Source organism: Vulpes lagopus, chromosome 2 (genome assembly GCF_018345385.1).
Source record: "Vulpes lagopus strain Blue_001 chromosome 2, ASM1834538v1, whole genome shotgun sequence".
In the NCBI taxonomy this organism is placed as follows: Eukaryota; Metazoa; Chordata; class Mammalia; order Carnivora; family Canidae; genus Vulpes; species Vulpes lagopus.
In genome coordinates this window covers 168889179-168909110 of record NC_054825.1, presented here as the reverse complement: position 1 = coordinate 168909110, position 19932 = coordinate 168889179, and the positions used below count along the sequence as shown (strand labels likewise).

The following is a 19932-nucleotide window of genomic DNA, read 5'->3' as shown; positions in this document are numbered from 1 at the left end:
CGCCGCCGCCTGACGGACGGCCCGCGGCCCCGCCCCCGGTACTGCAGCTGTCCTCCCCGCCCCCCAGCCTCCGCAAAGTGGCGGCTCGGCCGAGAAGGGGGAGCGCTGCAGCAGCGGGGGATCCCGGAGACCCCGCAGTGAGGAGCCCGGAGAGCCCCGCCATGGGGGTGGCGCCTCCGAGGAAGGGGCGCTCGGACGGAGAGCGCCCCGAAAATCCCCTTATGGTGGGGGTGTTGCCACAGGGAGAGGGGCTGCGCGGCGGGAGGTGGACACCGGGTGGGAGGAAAGCCCCCTCCTAAACCGCCACAAGAGGGCGGGGGGGGGCCCAGAGCACCTCCTTCCGCAGTGAGGTGGAGGGGGTGGCTGGAGACCTTGTAGGGGTGCTGTTCAGGAGGTGGAGGGGCGCTCAGAGGCAAGGAAGACCCCCCAATAAGGAGGGGTGCTGCAGAGGGGAAAGGAGGCCCGCTCACTAGTGTGCCCCACCTCCCCCCCCCCCACATAATGGCAGAGTTATCCAGGGAGACATAACTGTACAGGTACACAGAGGATACATCCCAGCCAGAGGACCCCACCAAACCTCACACTCACACATAACCATCACCCACATAGCCCAGATAGGGAGGACACACACATCTACCACCTCATCACACATCACCACAGTTTCACCATCACATTCCAGAACACACCTGCTTGGACCCTCACACACATACCACACAACCCCATCGCACAATCCCAGAGATTCACCAGGATGTGGAAATAAAATGCATCTCCCATCACACCACAACAGAATTACAATCACAGTCATAAGCTGCCGTGTGGATTGACACACACCCTCCGAACACTACATCACAGACATGCACATTGTACACTCCACCATACCCTGCCATGTCCCATTTCACATAGAGACCCACAACCAATTGACCCATAAACCCAAAGACCAACACATCCCCACACTCAGCAGCATCATACACGCACAGGCCACACACTGCCTCACACACCCCATGAGCCTTTGTGGATGTTGCTGCAGAGTCACACAAAGGCACACACATAACCACGCACACACAGTCCTCCCCAGGGAGCAGAAGACCACAGGGCGTAACTGCCAAAGCATGGCTAATTGTGAATGACAGACAAAAAGGTGCACACAGACTCACACACAGAACAATAATTCACAGAAACAGAGCACATGACACCATCCCACACACTTCCCACACTACACACATCACGTATTGCAGTGCTATCACATACACCTCTGCTGCACCTGCAAACACACCCCAATGCCCCCACCCAGATGCCACACACATCCCATCTCGGTGTGTGTATGAGTGCGCGCATGTACGCACGTGTGTGCGCGCACACACATGCGCTTAGCTAGCACACACACCCCAGGCCCACCACATACACACAATACCCGATCAGGCACCCATTGAGGCCTGAGGTGTCAGTCTCTCACCCCCACACTTTGCTCTCTGAGGAACAGCTCAGACTTTCCTGGCGATTGTGGAAGGGGGCAGAGAGCAAGGGGAAAGCCTGTCCTTGTAGCTTTCTCAGGATGTGGGTATTCTCCCCACCTGTGGGAGTGGAGGCGTGGGGGACACAGGCAAGGGGCACTGAGTGAGCCTGGTGTGGATAGGGGCTGGGTAGTGAAGGTTAAGGGCCTGATCAGGGAAATATGTGAAAGGCTAAAAGCCAGAGTGAGACATACAAAAAGATAAGAGAGAAACAGAGATTCAAAGCGGAAGAGAGACAAACATGGACAAGGAGACAGGGCCTGAGAGTAAAGGGGGGCAGGAGCCAGCTTCCTTGTCTTTCCCCAGCACCCAGAGCCTCAGCCCAATCCTGTACTCTGACCCATCCCTATCCCTCCCAGCTGTCCCTTGTTGCCATGGTAATAGGGAGGCCGAATATGCAGCAAAGGAGGCTGGGCCTGCAGACCTGGCCTGTCTCCATGGAGACTGAGGAAGGGGGGGGGAGCCACATCTTCTAGCCCAGGTGGTTGGCCCCCAGGTCCCCTCTGCAATTCTGCCCCCTTCCTGGGTGTGTGTGTGTGGTGGGGGGAGGATCTGTCAACATATCATCTCTGTCCCCCTTGTCCGTTTCTGGCAGGGATGGGCCTGGACCACAGGCAAGGTGGTTCAGAGGACAGACATGCCTCAAGGTGTTTGGATCCCAGGAGATTCTAGGCTCTCTCTCTCACTCTCTCTGTTCCCCCATTAGGCTGGGGGAAGCCTCGGCCCCCCACACGATACCCCAGATACAGGCTCATGTCCCCCTTTATGCACTCCCTCCTCAGACACGAGCCTGGTGAGACTGATGACTGTGCACCGTGCTCCCAGCGCGAGGCTCTGCGGAAGTTGGGGGGGGGGGAGGAGGGAAGACTTAGGAAGGTCACAGGGATGGACAGGGACAAGGGAGCTCAGTGAGCGAGACATAAGGAGAGACTTAGGAGAAATGGACACAGTTCAGAACCAGGTAGAGGCAGATACAGACAGAGAGTTGGGCAAAGACAGATGAGAAAACAGACGGAGGGAAACAGAGCAACAGAATTACTCAGTGAAGGTGACAGAGAACCATAGGGACATAGAGAGCCTGGCAGAGACACATTTGGCAAATGGGAGTCTCGGAGATCAAGACCGGGGGATACTTGGAGCAGAAACGGGGAGGGGTGGGGAGACTGGGAAATGGGGAGAAGACCCCACGGATCAGCAGCATGGTATGGGGACAGAGGGCTGGAGAGACCAGAAATGCCCGCAATCATTGCAATCATATTCTAGTCACCTCAACAGACCCAGAGTCTGACCCAAGGGCAGAGACATTGATTAAAGTCTGTACAATAGATGTGGGGACAAGAGACCCTGACTCGAGCCCACCCCCACACCTGTCCCCGAGGGGGACGCACACACTCAGCAAGGGCCGGAGACACAGGAGGGGCTGGGTGGAGACTGGGGGTGCTGTGTGTCGGGCGGGGTCTCCTGGAAGGGGTCCGCCCACGCACCTCCAAGGCAGGCGGGCCCAGGCGCCAGTCCCCGCCTGGCCGGTGCTGAACGGACAGCTCCCGGGCTCGGGCAGCCTGCCGGGGAGAGCCCAGCCTCCGGCTTTCCTCACCGCGGCGGCCCCCTCCCCTCTCCATCTAGTTTTCCTTGGCTTCTCAGCTCTAGCCTCCCTCTCTAGTCCCACCTCCATCTCTGCTTCTCTCAGCCCCAGTTCCCGGGGGGTGGGGGGAGTGGGTCTCATAACTTCCCTGCTTCATCTGTCTCCCCGTCTGCCTCAGCACCCTGTCCCCATCTCCATTCTATCTCTCCTAATCACGGTGGGTCTCCCTGTTTCTCCCCCCTCTTGGCCCAAACTCTCTCTCTCTCCCTCCCTCTCTGTCCCCTCTGTGTCTCCCCATCTCTTTCTCTCCCCGCCACCACTGCCCTATCTCTTCCTCTCTTCCCACCTCTCCATATCTCCCCCTTCTACTCGGCCTGGTTATGGCTCTTGCTGTGTGACCTTCACGCGTCCTTTCTCAGCTGCAGTTTCCAGTGGAAACCTCCAGCGGTGCGGGGGGCGGGGGGGGCGGGGAAGGCGGGGACGGAAAGCAGACCCACCCCTCTCCCTGCTCCACCCGCCCTTCAGCCACCCCCTCTCCCCTGGGATTTCTCACTTCCTCTCTTGGGGGCTGGGGAGGCACACTTTCCGCAGAAACACAGGGTCACAGTCACAGACAGTTGAAGATGGCCTCCTGGGTGTACACACACACACACACACACGCCCACGATGAAAAAAGTCACCAAATCACCCTGGCCCAAGCACACACTTGGCACTGTGTGGCCACTCCAGGCACCACCACACTAAGCAGTTCCCTCACCCTCCCCGCCCCCAACCCCATCTGGTTTCTATCTTTCTGTGTCTCTGTTCCCTGGTGTCTCCGCCTCTCCAGATTCCTGCATTTTTCTCCATCTGTCTCAGGGTCTCAGTTGCAGCCTCCTTCTGTCCTGAGAGAAGGTCAGTGGAGAGGGGCCAGCTGCCAGGACCTGGGCTGACCTGCTGCCTGAGGGCAGGGCCCAAGGGTGGAGAGAGTCCAAGAGTGACCATCAGTGTGTGGTTCTCAGCAGACTCCGTGGGGAGCCCAAGCCTTAATGCCCTCACATCCCCAGGAAATGAGACCCAAGTATCCCCAGTTTTGGGGTTTTTTCTTTTTTTTATTCCAACAGGGACTGGGGTGTGGCAGCGGGAGGGATGGGGGCCCAACTGACCTCCTCCCTGGGGGGGTCTCATAGAAATTCCGAGGTTTCTCCCCAAAAAAAAGAGAGAAAGAGAAGAGTTTAGGGGCGCCAGGGGACACCCATCCGCCCAGAGGCCCTCCCCTCCTCCAGAAGTGGGGAGGGCTGTGTCAAGTCTTGGGGAGCCTGAGCAGTTCCAGGATGGGGCTCTCCTCGCGGACTGCTTTCCGCTTCTGGAGGGGCCCCGCAGTCCCCGGCCCCTGAAGTCCTCGGTTCCTGCGCTCCTGTCCGCAGTCGGGGGCGGAGGGCAGGGTCCGCGGCACCCTCTGGCGAGTCCACTAGGGGGCGCAGGCAGGCTCCGGAGCCGGGCCTCGGACTTCACCGTGAGCCGAAGGCAAAATCGCGGCGTCCCGCGCACCGGGGCGCAAGTCCCGTCCCTTGCCCCACTGGGGAAGCGGTGGGGGGGGGCGGCCCGGGCCTGGGGCGGGCCCCGTCCCTGCGATCAGTCCGGCCGCCAGCCCGGCTCCGCCCGCGGTCACTCGTGCTCCGCCAGCTCGCGGGGGCCGGCGGGGCCGGGCCGCGGCCGGGGCGGGCTGGTGGCTTCGGCGGGGGCGCCAAGGCCACGCGGGGGCGCGCCGGCCCCGGACGCCCGCAGCGCCTGGATGCGCCGACACTCCTGGCAGACGCGCACGTGGGTGCAGGGCGTGGGGGCGGCGGGCCGTGCCCCGCCGGGCGGCCCCGGGTCGTCCAGGAGGCGCTGGGGCCCTCCGTGCGCGCCGCCCGCCTCCCCGCCCGCGCCGGCCGAGTAGAGCTTGCCGTTGCTGAGGCGCATCTCGCGGACCGCGCGCAGCGACAGCAGGGCCCGGCTCGGGCCGCCCGGGCGCCGGCGCCGGCGGGACCGCGACGTCTTGCGGCAAGACACCGCGTGCCGCAGCTCCTGCAGCATCTCCTGGCACACCGACACCTGTGGGCGGCGCGGGGCGGGGCGCGGTGGTCACCGGCCGGGGCGCCGCCGCCCCTCGCCTGGCTTCTGCGTCTCCCCTCCTCCTCTTCTTTCCCCTGTCCCCCCCCCCCCCCCCCCCCCGTCTCACCTCTCCATTCCTCGGTCTCTCCGCTTCTCTCTTCCCTTCCGTTCCCAGGGTTTCTCCCCAAGTTTGCCCTCACCTTCTGTCTAGGCTCCTCTCTCTCCCTTTCTTATCACTCTTAAGTCTCTGACCACCTCCTGCTTCTTTTCCATCTTTTACCTCTCATTCATGCTACCATTCCTGCAATACATTTCCTGAGCGCCTGCTGTATGCAGAGAACCAAACAGACACAAGTCCCTGCCCTCATGGAGGTTGGGTTCCAGCGTGCAGGGACAAAAACAAAAACAAAAAACAAAACTGTAAATGTAGGTAGCCTGTTAGCTGGTGATGAGTGGTTTGGAGAAAAATACAACCGGGAAGAGAGGTGCAGGGAGTGATGCTGCATCTGCAGAAGGGAGGTCAGGGAACACTCATTGCAAGGAGGATCTTCAGTAAGACTGGATGCTGAGGGGCACCTGGATGTCTCAGTGATTGAACACCTGCCTTTGGCTCAGGTCGTGATCCCGGGGTCCTGGGATCAAGTCCTGCATTGGGCTCCCCGCAGGGAGCCTGGTTCTCTCTCCCTATGTCTCTAATGATTAAATAAAATCATGAAAAAAAAAAAAAAAGACCAGAGCCTGGGAGGAAAGCAGGCGGATGCCATAGCAGGTCAAAGGTGTGGGGGGAGGGGGGACCTATAAGCAGGGCAGGGTGGCTGGAACGGGAGATGCAGGGGGATGGGAGATGCAAGGGGATGGGAGATGCAGGGGGATGGGAGATGCAGGGGGATGGGAGATGCAGGGGGACGGGAGATGCAGGGGGATGGAGAGAAGAGGAGGAATGCAGCCCCTAGGCTGTTGTAAGGGTTTTGTTCCCAGTCAGGTGGGAGGCACTGGAGAGTTTTAAGGAGAGGACTATTGTACTTTCACAGGATCTCTGGTGCCGTGTTAAGAAGAGACTAGGGAGGCCAAGGGCAAGCTGAGTGGCAGTGGTCGAGGAGCTGAGCAGGGGCTGGATCCTGGGTATTTTTCGAAGGTGGAGCCAACAGGACTGGCTGAGAGATCCGGGGGAGGACTGAGAGAGAGGGGAGAGTGAAGGGTAATCCCATCTTGGCCTGAGCAAACGAATGACTGTGCTGTCTGCTGCGTGGGCAAGAGCTCTGCACTGGCCACGTGATGTTCCATGGGCTACCTGTCAGACATCCATGGGCAGATGTCGAGTCCGGGGCTGAGTTTACAAACCCTAGGTCCAGGGAGAAGCCCCTGTGAGGGATGCACACTGGGGGGTTATGGCAGGCAACCTCCAGGGTCCTGCCTTCCAGTGCCCCCCCTCCAGTGTAGTCCCCTCTGTCTTTGTATCTGGGCTGCTGTGTGACCAACAGAATATGGCTAGTCAGCTAACTAGTCAGCTGACATTTTGGCTTCTGCTGGGTTCACCCTTGGATCACTTGCTCCAGGAGAAGTCAGCTGCCACGGTGTGAGGACACCCAAGCAGCCCTCTGGAGAGGTCCCGAGGCCTCCTGTCAACTGCCATTGGAGTGTGTATTCATCATGTTCTTTATTCTATCTTAGGATGTTCTGACATCTTAAAAACCTTGCTGGCCAGGTAGAGACTGGTCCTCCCAGAGCTAGACAATTCTTAGGGATAGCAGAGGGCTGGGAGCCCACCTTTCATGCAAATCAACCAATCCCAATACCTCTCCACCCCACCACTTGATCTAACTCCCACACCCTAGCTGCTCTAAATCACCCAGGCCCAGATACACACAACTAGAGCCCACTGACATTACCCACACGAGCCAGTTCTAAGCTGCTCTCCCTGCCTGCCTTGCCTTTCATGCAGAAACCCCAGTGAAGTCTGAGGCCTAGGCTTTTCCCCAACTCCAGCTCCTGACAATCCTGATGCTTCTCCTGTGGCCCTGTGTGGTGTGGCATGACCCCGCCTGGGAAATGTAAGTAATAAAATATCTTCTCTCAGTGGCATTGGCCTCTCCGTGTCATCACTTAGTCACCTCTAGAAATCAAAATCCTACAAGTACATTTGGAGACAGCATGCCACCTTGGAAGTGGACCCTCTGACTCCAGGTAGTTTTCAGCCAACAGCACGACTGGGACCTCACTAGAGACCCTGGCTGCCAGGGCCACCCAGCTAAGGTGCTCCCAGATTTATGACCCACGGGAACTGTAAGCTGACATAAGTGTGCTGTTTTAAGCTGCTAAATCTTAGGGTGTTATATAGTAATAAATAACTAATACAGGTTGTCAGCATAGCAGTGGTCTTACAAACTGTTTGGCTGGATGGGATTGCCAAAGGGGTGGAGAAAGCCAGAGGAGTCCAAGAAGGAGCCCTAGAGCCTCTTAACAAAGGACTGGCCACAGAAAAAGGAGCAAAGTGAGGATGAGCATGGAACACAGGGTTCTGAAGAAAGCAATCAGCTGTGCTGAAGCCTATCACTACCTTACATGTGATGAGGCCTGACATTCTGGCAGTGGATTCTGGATGTGGGTCACGGGTGACCAGTGGCTTCAGTGCAGAGGTGAGGACAACAGCTGGATGGGAGTGTGCTCAAGAGTGAATGTAGGTGAGGACCTGAATCAGCAGGGAGAAACACTTTCAAGTGTGTAAGGTTAGGGGAGAAGTGGAGTGGTGTCTGGGAGGGGAAGCGGGGTCAGGGAAATTTCTGGAAGATGGAGAAGATGACAGCAGGTTTGTATGCTGACGGCCTTGATCCAATAGAGGGGAGGAAACTGATGATTGGGGGATGGGGGGAAAACCATGGAAGGATGGAAAACCATGGAAGGATGTCCTTGGGGAGGGAAGAGAGGTGATGGGGGCACAGGGAAGGGCGCCTTAGCTGGGAGTATGCATGTTCCCTTGGAGTAACTGACTGGGTGGGTGGAGAAAGCAGGCAGGTGCCTAGATGTGGAGAGGTCCGCATGCTCTCCTCTGACTCCTATGCTTTCCTCAGAGACATGGAAGCAAGGTCATGGGCCAAAGTGAGGAGGGGGATGGGCCCGGAGCTAGAGGAGAGAGGGGGGTGGGACGTGCAGGAGTGCAGGGGCACTTGTGGGTCCGGAGATGGAGGAGTGCCACTGGGCAGCAGCGAGGCCCCATGGAGCAGAGACCAGCCCCACTCGTTGCCTGCTCACCACCTCTCATTCCTCTTGCTTCACCCCCTGCCTCCCCACATCCTTCTTCCCTCCTTTTCCCTTCATCCTCATCTCTGTCCATTCCTGCTTCCCTCCTCTGGCCTTCCTCACACCCGCTCTCCTCTCCCTTCTGTTTGCACCTGCCTCTTCTTGGACGCCCTCTACCCCAGGGGTCTCTCAGGTCCCCTCCCTGCCCCTCACTGCCTCTGCTACTCCTCTAGGAAGGCTGCGCAGGTCATAACCTCCATGCCCCTCTGCCCTGGCACCCCACTTCTCCCCCACACACCTTTGCCAACCTCCTCACCTCTTCAGATTCTGCAGACCTCCGCGTGGACCATATGAATTCCATGACTGCCACGAAGACAGCAATGATGAGGCCACAGATGAGCACAACAAAAATGCCACCAATGTTCTCCATGCCCAAACCTGAGGGTCGAGGGGGAAAGCCAGGGGGTTGGGGCTGTGTGGGCACAGGGACCTCGGGGGGCTTTGGGAATGGCACATTGTGTGAGGTAGCTGACCTTTAGCTCGATGGTCCTCCTCCTTGGGGCACCGGCCCCCCTCCCACCACTTGCGCTTCAGGATCTCCAGCCGGTTGTTCTCCTGAAGCTGCAGGATGGCCAAGGTGATCTCATCCCGGAATGGGGAGCCTGGACCAGACATACAAGGGAGTGGACTGGCCGCTGGGGCCCTGGAGCCCTGCCCACCCAAACCACAACTGCTCCCTCACCACGACACTTCCTTCTGCCTCCACCACATCCCCTGGGGCTTCTCTGTCCACCTTCAGGTCTGACCACTGCTTGACACTCTCCTGCGACCAGCCTGAGCCAAGCCCCCACTATACCTCATGTCACATCTGTCACGGCCCCCTCCCTGCAGCTCTCCTCACCCCCCACCCAGGCTCTTCTTTATGGCAACCAGAGGGACAACTTCAGAAACACAGCCATAGATCTCGCCTCTCTCATGCTCACAATTCTCCAATGGCTTCCCAATGCAGAGAGAACCAAGGCCTTCCCTCAGACTAAAGGGCCTGCGTTCACTGACCCCGGCCACCTGGGGCTCTCAGCTCCAGCCACACCAGCCTCCTGGCTGTTCCTCCAGACACAATCCTACCATAGGACTTCTGCCTGGAAGGTTCCTTTCCCCACATCACTTGGGGCCCTACTCACATGATACCTCAAAGGGTCTCCTCTGATCAGCCTCACTTAAGATGGCACCAAGCACCCCACTCCCTGTCAGTCTCTTCCCCTTAATTTACTTCAGAGCAGCTGTGACCCCCCGGTATCACGATATAAAGCCACGTGTTTATTGTCTGCTTGCTGTCAGTGCCCCTAGTCAAGGGCAGGAGGCTGAAGGCTTGGCAGCTCCCTGCTGAGGCATTCTAGCATGCAGTGCAGTGCCTGGCACACAATAGGGCATCAGACAATCTGCCAAGTGAATGAATCTCCGGCCACATCTCTCCTCTGCGTGGCCTCAACCCCAGGCAACCTCTCCTCCCTACCCTCGGATCCTTGCCTTAAACCATCCTGAGGTCCTGAATACCCTACATGTGTCCTATCCTGGACTCATTTCTTCATTCACTAGGACACTTCTTAAGCATCTACCAGGGGCTAGGAACTAGGGACATGGGCGAGTAGAGTGTTTCGTATTTATCAGGCACCTACTATGCGCCAGACCCTTGGTTTACAGACATTAATTCAAGTCCCTCATGATCCTGGTATTACTAAGTGTTACTGCCCCCCTCCCCCCCATTTTCTGGATGAGGCAGGTGACATTCTTGCCTAAGGTCAGGCACGGAGTCACAGAAGGAGCTGGAATTTGAATCCAGGTCAGTGTGACTCCAGAGCCTGGCCCCCAAAGCACCAGGCTACACTGCTTCCCTGGCACAGCACTGAGACAAAGCACAAAGCTGCTAATATTTAGGGTAATTTGTCACACAGCAATAGAAAACTAACACAGCAGTGAGAAGTAGTGAGATGGATTTCAAAACCAAGATGTCAAGATGTAGTGATAAAGTTGGTGGGTTACCAAAAAAATAAAAAATAAAAAATAAAAAAATAAAGTTGGTGGGTTTTCAGCTCTGGGTCCTGGAAAAGCAAGTCTAAGTCCCCCTGGCAGATCCACCCACCTATCCCTCATACCTCCCTTTCTCCCTCCCTCCCATCCATCATCCCTATTCTGAGCACCTGTGTTGAGCCCAGCTGTGGGTTCCATGCAGAGAACATGAAGTACATAAAACCAGGTCTTCACCCTCAAGAGGGTCCTTGGGCCAAAGGGGAAGGTGGCAAGTGTCATGGCTCATAAGTACTGGGTTGTACGCAGTCTCACTGGGTTCCCCCAATGGCCATGCAGGGTTGGAACTGACTGTTGCCAGGCCCGTTTTTGCGGGCCTAGTGTGTTGGTTCAGGATGGTGACACATGCCCAAGGCCTTGCAAGCAGGAGGCCGCACATGACAGGGGGCGCCTGGCCCAGTCCCCAGCTCACATGGCCTGGTTTCAGACGCCCAGGGCCCCCTCGGCATTCCCCAGGCCCACCACCACTCCGTACCCAGTGGCATGCCGATGCCGTAGCCCTTGGTGTCGAGGAGGCCCCCGATCTGGGTGAGGTTGCAGTTGAGACGCCGGTGGTACTCGTTCATGGTGGACTCAAGCAGGAAAGCGTAGCGGGAGTTGAGAACACGGGCGATGCCTTCTTCTGTGCTCTTGACAAACACGCTGGGCTGCTTTGACTGCATGTAGTTCCACATGCGCTGGTATGTCTGGTACCTCGAATTCTGGGGATAGGGAGGTGGCAAAAGGGGAAGTCAGGCATGCAGCAGGCATCTTTCCCCTGAGCCCTGTCCCCTGCCCTCCAGGAAGTTTCTCTCAACCAGAGAGCAAGCAAGGAGACCAGAGGAAGACTAAAGAGCCAAAGTCAGAAGAGAAGAACAAGACAGACCACTTGAGGCCAGGTCCAAGTCATCCACATGTCCACCAGCCCAGAGAGATCCCTGAGGACTGGAGGCTTTGGAAGAAGGGACCACCGTCGGTTCTCCAGACTGTCTTCTCTCTTCCACCCCTGGGCCTGGCTTGGCCTGACATCCAGCCCTGTCTTCCCATCATTCCCAGGCCTTATGTGCAGAAGCTCAACCCCAAATTTACCAGGACCCACCTGGGTTGGGGAGACCTGTGTCCATGCCAAATAGGACAGTTTACTTCCTTCAGACCCTGCAGGAACCTTCTGGGGAATGCCCCACCCCGCCACTACTTGTGACATGTGCCCTCCTTTGCTCTGAGATCCAGACACTGTTCTTCCTATGTATCCCACAGGCCAGTCCCCAGGGCTCAGCAATCTCCCAAACCTACTTCTCTAGGCTCCCATCTGTGAACTGGTCCTGTGACCCACCTAGGACATCTGGGAGTTCACCCCTCCTCTCCGCGCTTCGACCAGTGGCCCCTCCCAGCTCCAGCCTCCCTTAGATCATTAGTCTACTCCCCACCTGCCCTGGAGGGAACCTCCAGCTCTAAATGGATCACCCCTGTTTGGTTACCATTCCTATCTCCCCACTTACAGGTTCCAATCTAAGCCCTATCCTAGCATTCAGGACCTCTACGGTCATGCAAACCTCCTTGCCAGGCTTGCTTTCCTTGTGATTCCTTCCCACCACCCCATTATACACAGGGACAAGCTCCTTTCACCCTAAAGGGCCTTGCCCTCCTCTCTGCTGGCCCATTTTCCTAAGCCTAACACTTCTAGCAGCTTCCCTAACCCCATTTGGCCCATCTAGCACTGATATGACATTAGATCCCACATTTGTCTCCTTTCTATTCCCTGGGTGAGAGTCTAGTTCCTCCAGCCAGACAGTAACACTCCCTGTGACACCGTAAGAGTGTCTTCTGCTCCCCAGCCTCCCTGACTGTCATGACCCAGGAGGCCCTGTCCAGCCCCCACCCTGGGCAGCTACACATGGTAGGGATACCAAGCCCGGGCAACTTCAAAGGCCCCACCTGAAAGAAGGTCATGGTGGAGCCAGCATGGATGGTGCCATACTCAATGTTGGTCTGGTCTGCCAGGTCGTCGGCTGACTCCACGGGCACCTCCATGCGCTGCACGGTGAGGAAAGCGGCCAGGTTGGCCGTGTAGGAGGAGATGATGATCAAGGTGAAGGCCCACCTGAGGGGTAGAAAGACTGAGCCACAGTCTGGAGCCATGCCCACCACCCTCCCACTGTGGCCATGCACCCTGCTGGTGGCGCCCATCTCAACGACCTCAGCATCTGGAAGGCTCAGTGACTGCTGACTTGTGAGGAGGCTGGAAGCGCAGATTTTGGAGCCAGACTCTCTGGGTTTAATACTGCTTCCAGAGACTTCCACTTCCAGATATAAGAGAATAATATATCCTGAACATACTGTCCCACTGTGAACAACTAGAAAACTGAACAGAATAGAGAAAACTATTTAAAGACACAGGACAATAGGCATCACAGGACTATAATCCCTGAGAAAAAAAAAAGCAATGAAGTGAGACTTATCATTGCCCAGGCTGCCTAGCTGAATTTAATTTATAGACTGCAATGCCAGGAAGGGAAGCCCAGTCTGGCAATCACACTGAGTTGCAGAGGTGGAGATCAGAGAGGCCAAGGTGGCTAGAATTCGTGGGACAGAGAAACCAAGAAGAGGGAGTGGCACAGAAAAAGAGGGTTCCAGAAATCTGCAGAGCCCCCTCAAATCTTTGGCTGAATATTGATCCGTGCATGCATAGGGTCAAACTACAAGAGGCTAGAGAAGAACTGCTTTCAAAGACAACAATTTTTAGGGTTCACACAGTGCTGGGAATCTTTTGAGCTCCTTCCAGTAGTGAGATCTCACTACTCTGAATATATGATATATTCAGTAAAGACCCCCAAAGACAACCCATTACAAATAGAGTTAAGTCAGCCCTAGAATAAAGATTATGCCAGACCTGGCCCCAGTGAGCTGAAAAACAAGTCTGAAAAGGATCAAAATTACCCACAAGAATTTTAACTGCCTGTTAGAGAAAGTCTAAGACTCTTTAAAGTAACACATTCAACAATGTAAATGATGTAAAATTCAGTGTCTGCCATCCAATAAAAAATTGCCAGATATACAAAGGTGCAAGAAACAGAGTACTGGGTGGCACAGTTAACTGTCTAACTCTTGGTTTCAGCTCAGGTCTGATCTCAGGGTTGTGAGATTGAGCCCCGCATTAGGTTCTGTGCTCTGTGCAGAGTCTGCTTAAGATTCTCTTCCACCTCTGCCCTTCCCTCATGTGTGTGCCCACTGCTTGTGCATGCTCTCTCTCTCTCTCTCTCTAACCAATCAATCTTGGGGGGATAAGGCAGCCAAAAGAGGGAAAACATACATAACAAATCAAAATAAGAGTGACATCAGGGGTGCCTGGGTGGCTCAGTGGTTGAGCATCTGCCTTTGGCTCGGGACGTGATCCCGGGGTCCTGGGATCGAATCCCGTATCAGGCTCCCCACACGGAGCCTGCTTCTCCCCTTGCCTGTGTCTCTGCCTCTCTCTGTGTGTCTCTCATGAATAAATAAGTGAAATCCTTAAAAAAAAAAAAAAAGAGTGACAACGGACTTCTTGTCAGAAAGTGTAACAGGAGATAATGCAATAGGCTGCTGAAAAAGAAAAACAACCTGTCAATCTACTATTCTATATCCATCAAAAAGATCCTTCCAAGAAGAAAACACACTAAAAATTTTTCATACAAACAAAAGCTGAAAGAATTAATTGATGGGATCCCTGAGTGGCGCAGCGGTTTGGCGCCTGCCTTTGGCCCAGGGCGCGATCCTGGAGACCCAGGATCGAATCCCACGTCGGGCTCCCGGTGCATGGAGCCTGCTTCTCCCTCTGCCTGTGTCTCTGCCTCTCTCTCTCTCCCTCTGTGACTATCATAAATAAATAAAAAAAAAAAATTAAAAAAAAAAAAAAAAAAAAAAAAAAAGAATTAATTGCTAACAGACCTACACTTCAAGAAATGTTATGGGGAGTGGTGCCTGGCTGGCTCAGTTGGAGGGGCATGCAACTCTTGATCTTGGATTGTGGGTTCGAGCCCCATGTTAGGTGTAGAGATTACTTAAATAAAATCTTTTTTTTTTTAATGAAAGAAATGTTATAGGAAGTTCTTCAGGTAAAAGGAAAATAATACTAAATGGAAATTTGGATGTACACAAAGCACAGAAATAGTAGATGTGTGGGTATATATAAAAGACACATTCCTCATTTTAAAGATAGTTTTACTTTTTTAAAAAAAGATTTTATTTATTTTAAGATTTCTCTTTTTTTATTTTGAGAGAGAGAGAGAGAGAGGAAGCAAGCAAGAGAGAATGAGCAGAGTAAGGGGCAGAGGGAGAAGCAGACTCACCACTGAGCATGGAGCCTAATGCAGGACTTAATCCCAGCACCCTGGGATCATGATCTGAGCTGAAGGCAGACACAACCAATTGAGCCAGCCAGGCAACCCTAAAGATTTTATTTTTAAGTAATCTCTATACCCAATGTGGGGCTTAAACTCAACAAATCAAGAGTTGCATGCTCCACTGACTAAACCAGTCAGACACTCAAAAAAAATGTCTTTAAAGGACATTTATTGTTGGGGCACCTATGGCTCAGGTTGTGATCCCAGGGTCCTGGGATGGAGTCCTGTAACAGGCTTCCCACAGGGAGCCTGCTTCTCCCTATACTTATGTCTCTGCCTCTCTCTCTCTGTACTGTCATGAATAAATCTTCATGAATGAATAAATAAAATCTTTAAAAAAAAATAAAGGACATTTATTGTTTTTGTTTTTTTTTTGTTTTTTTTTTTTATTTATGATAGTCACAGAGAGAGAAAGAGAGGCAGAGACACAGGCAGAGGGAGAAGCAGGCTCCATGCACCGGGAGCCCGATGTGGGATTCGATCCCGGGTCTCCAGGATCACGCCCTGGGCCAAAGGCAGGCGCCAAACCGCTGCGCCACCCAGGGATCCCACATTTATTGTTTAAGCAAACACACACACACATATAAACCTAATGTGTCGTGGGGTTCATAAGATAGAAGTAATACATATGATAAGAGTAGCTCGATGGATGGGAGGGAGGGACAGAAGTATATTGCTGTAAGTATTTTGTAATCAACTAAAGATGCATATTGTAAACCCAGAGCAAGCAACTATTAAGAAAAATTTAAAAAGAAGTATGCTTAATGAAGCAGAATCATAAAAATCTCAATAAATCCAAAAGAAGGTAGAAGAGGGAAAAGGGAACCAAAAGAGATGGGACAGATTAAAAGCAAATAGTCAGTTGACAGATTTAAACCCAACCATAACAGTAATTGTGTTAAAGGTAAATGGTCTCAACCAGGGGTTGGCAAACGATGGCCCATGGGCCAAATCTGTCTTGCTATCTCTTTTTGCACAGCCCACAGGCTAAGAATGGTTTTCACATTTTTAAACGTTTAAAAAGAAACTCAAAGAAGAGCAATACTTCATGACAAATGACATATAAAATGCAAATTTTAGTGTCAGTGTCCATAAATAAAGTTTTATTGGAACATAGCCACACTCATTCATGTATGCATCATCTATGGCTGCTTTCACAATACAAGCAGAGCTGAGTAGTTGTGACAGTGACTGGATGGCCAGCAAAGCCTAACGTATTTACCATCTGGCCCAGTATGGAAAAAAATTGCCAGCCCATGCTTTAAGGCCTAAGTATGTGATGCCTATAAGAAACTTGCTTTAGATATAATGATCCAGGTAGGTCAGAAGCAAAGGAATAGAAAAAGATATGCTATACTAATATTAAGCATAAGAAAGCTGGGGTGGCTAGGGGCGCCTCGGGGACTCAGTCCTCTGTGCAGGGTCTGCTTGAGATTCTCTTTCTGCCCCTTACCCGGCTAACACATACACTCTCTCAAATAAATCAATCTTAAAAAAAAATAAAGAAAGCTGGAGTGGCTATATTAATATCAAATAAGGTAACTGCAGAACAGGCACGTTACCAGGAATAGAGAGGCATTAGATAATGACAAAAGGATCAACTCATCAAGACAACATAACAATCCTAAACATTTATGCCTCTAATTACAGAGCTTCAAAATTCATGAAGCAAAAACCATTAGAACTGAAAAGAGAAATAGATATGATTTTTCCACAATTACAGGTAGAGCTTTCAACCCTTCTCTCAATAATTGATAGAACAAGCAGACAGAAAATCAGTATGGATACAGAAGCCTTGAATAACACTATCAACCTACTGGCCCTAATTGCCATTTATGGCACACTGCACCCACCAACAGCGAGGTCTGTGCAAGTGCACGTAGGACACTTACCAGGATAGACCATCTGCTGAGCCATAAAACAAGTCTCAATAAATTTCGAAGGATGAAAATCCTTCAGAGAATGTTCTGACCACAATGGAACTAAACAAGAAATCAATAATAGAAAGATCTCTGGAAAATCCCCAAATCTTGGAGCTATCACTGCCTGGCTGTGTGACCTTGGACTCATCTGGGAAGTAAGTACAACCGCAGGCTGCCCCTCACGGGGCTGTTTTAAGAGTGAGCCACGTCTGGCACAGAACAAATGCGGTGCAAGAGTATGCCCTCACTGTCTTGGTGGCTTGGAAGAAGAAGGTACCCACTGACCTCACCACAGAGCCCAAGAGCAGCCACTGGTCTTACCCTGACCCTCTCTGTCCTCCTGCCTGGCAGGTGAAAGTGGCTCCCTGCAGAGGGTACAGATCTGTGGGACAGGAAGACAAGGGAGAAGCTGGGGGGGCCTTCTGGACCACGTCCTCCCCCAGCAGGGAATAAGGAAAACAGCAGCTAACCTTCCCCGAGCACACATTCACAGTTCTGTTAGGCATGGGGGTGGGGGTAGAGTGGAAACCAGAGGGATGAATAATACAGCCTACTGCAAAAGAAAGTCAAAACCCGACACACAAAGATCTGGGGTCTGACACAACTCCCTGGAAACCAAGTCTCTTCAAATCAACCCCAAGGGCCAGTGTCATTTGCTCAAGACAGAATGATTCAGTGCCTAGGACACACCAGGCACCACCTCTACCCCAAGGATACAGCATGACTGACTGGTGGTGGGGACTGCAGGGGAGGTAGGGTGGGGGAGGCCACTCACTGACACGGAACAGGGGAGCGCAGATGGGGAGTCCGATGTGGGAGTAAAGATGTGTGCTGTGTTTGGGGGTGCTGTTGGCACACACGGAGAGGGTCTGGAGGGGAGAACTTGATGTCAGTTCCGAAACACAAAGGGAGCTGGGGCTGGATGAGAAGGCCTCAGAGTGTACAGAGCAGGGGTTTCCCTGGTGGGGAGAGGCCCCTGGGGCACTTGGTTAGGTGTGGGGCACCCTGGTGGCTCCCAGTGTCGGTGGGTAGGGACAGGTATGCAGCAATGCAGCCCAGTCTAAACAAGAAAAATACAGTACATGATGATCTGAGCCTAACTCCATGGTAGATAAAAACCAAACATGTTTTTGCATGGTGATCACGGAAACTGAAGTTTCCAGAAGCGCATCTATTGTTCAGTTTGAGGAACAACTGGATGTTGTGTTTGAAACTTTGCCAAAAACCCTTCATTGTTTGGAACTCAGGTCTCTGACAGCAGCCCTCCTCACAGTTTCTGAATCACTAAACCAAGACTGTTGGAGGAGTTGAGGTAGTAAATCATCATGCTTGTGGTGATTTGTATTTGTACAAACATACTCATTTACCAACTATTTTAAGGTGTCAAGTCTCAGGGGTCGACACAATTCTATTAAATGGTCTCAATTCTCGTAATTCCCAATGTGCCCGTAATAAGTTGGTCTGAGCCTTGCATTCTGTCTTCTGGCAGGGCCCCACCCAAGCATTTATGCATTGCTATTATATTATTCTATCATAGATCACTTCCCTTCCTCCCCTTTGTATTGCAATCAGGGCGTATTACCGATTTGTTTTAAATCATGTGTAGGCAGGTGTGTAAGTAGATATATTACCCTTGAATTTCATCAGGGTGGGAAAGCAGATGTTACAAAACGTTCGTGGTAAAACAAGGGCACTGGGTCTGGAGGCACTGACACATCACTCATGTGGGGTGAGAAGCTGGGTGAGAGAGGGCAAGGGAGAGTGGGGCTGTGGTCGGGCATAACCTCAAAACCATGGATTGGAGGCAGGGCTGCCCTAAATGATGGTGAGTCCTTGGGTAGGACCGTAGGAGGCTGTAGCCCCAACAAACACCAAAGATGAGGGGTCCAGGAGACCAGTTTGGGCCCCGCTGGCAGCCAAGTCCCAAGGCTACTGGCATCGGACTGCTGAGTCATCATGCTGGGGTCACATTTAGAGACTAAGAAACCTCTGTTGAGACATCCGCTGGCCGAGTGATCGAGTGAATGTGTGAGAGGACAGCGGGTGAAGACGAGAGTGAGCTGGGGTCAAATTCTCCGGTGGGGGGTCCAGGGGTGTGTGACTGGGGGCTTCCAGGGTGATGGTGATGGGTACAGGCAGAATGCCCACCTGGGGAAGGGGTCCCTGACCGAGGAGCAGAAGGGATGGCCCACAGAGAGGAGGTCACCAGTCCACCACCTGACCTGAGGACCCAGCCAGATTTGTCACAGCAGGCTGCATGCCTCCTCTAGCCTGTCTGGAATGCTCCTCCCTCTCCTGGGCAGGGAAGCCTCTATTTTAGCCTTTAGGACTCAGCTAGATGTCACCTCTTAAAGGAGGCTTCCCTGAGCGCTCATATTCCCTACTGTTCTCTCTCCCCCTGCTCTGTTTGCTTCAGAAGCACAGTTTGCCTGTATCTAATACTTCATTATATTAACACCATCAGTAAATGGCAACTGGGGTATGTGGTAGGCCGAAGGACCTCTGCCATCCAGAGATGTCTACATCCCTGGAACTCATGAGTATGTCCCCTTATGGGGTAAAAGGGCCTTTGCAGATATGATTAAGTTAGGGGATTTGAGATGCAGAGATTATCCTGGATTATTTATTTGGGGGCGGGCCAGCCAGGGTCCTTATAAGTGGAAAGAGGAGATCAGAGCCAGAGAGAGAGATAGGAGGATGCTATGCTGCTGGCTTTTAAGACAGAGAAAGCAGCCATAAGCTGAGGAATGCAGGTGGCTTCTAGGTGCCAGGAAGGTCAGGCAAACAGATTCTCCCCTGGAGCCTCCAGAAGGAGCCAGCCCTACCAACACCTGGACCTGAGCCCAGTGAGATTTTGGATTTCTGACCTCCGGACCTGTAAGAAAATACATTTATGTGGTCTTAAGCCACTAAACCTGTACACTTGTTGCAGCAGCAATGGGAAACTAATACAGAGCACGTGACACTTGAAACAATGCCAGACCCGAAATGTTAAAAAACTGTCATCAAGACTCAAAAGATGCAAAGCCAGCAGACCAAGCGAGTTGCCAACGACTCACTATATGAGGGGATTAGTCCCACTCACTTGGGAGAGGAAAACCTGCCACCCATTAAACATTAGTCTTGAACAGGTTTTGGATCAGACGACATCTTTGGGATTT

The 19932-nt window shown here is 53.1% G+C and overlaps 1 protein-coding gene across 5 annotated transcripts in view; it reads right to left on the bottom strand.

Annotated features, from left to right (window-relative positions):
• Window positions 1-4169: 4169 nt before the first annotated feature.
• The window catches only part of GRIK5 (glutamate ionotropic receptor kainate type subunit 5), a 52568-nt gene continuing 36805 nt past the window's right edge, over window positions 4170-19932 (bottom strand). For all 5 annotated transcript variants that reach the window (XM_041744108.1, XM_041744109.1, XM_041744110.1 and 2 more), the window contains 5 exons: window positions 12406-12571; window positions 10967-11192; window positions 8940-9068; window positions 8723-8844; window positions 4170-5169 (listed from right to left, as the gene is read on the bottom strand). In XM_041744108.1, coding sequence (XP_041600042.1) covers window positions 4741-5169; window positions 8723-8844; window positions 8940-9068; window positions 10967-11192; window positions 12406-12571 — 1072 coding nt within the window. In that variant the 3' untranslated portion in view covers window positions 4170-4740. The remainder of the gene's footprint in view (window positions 5170-8722; window positions 8845-8939; window positions 9069-10966; window positions 11193-12405; window positions 12572-19932) is intronic.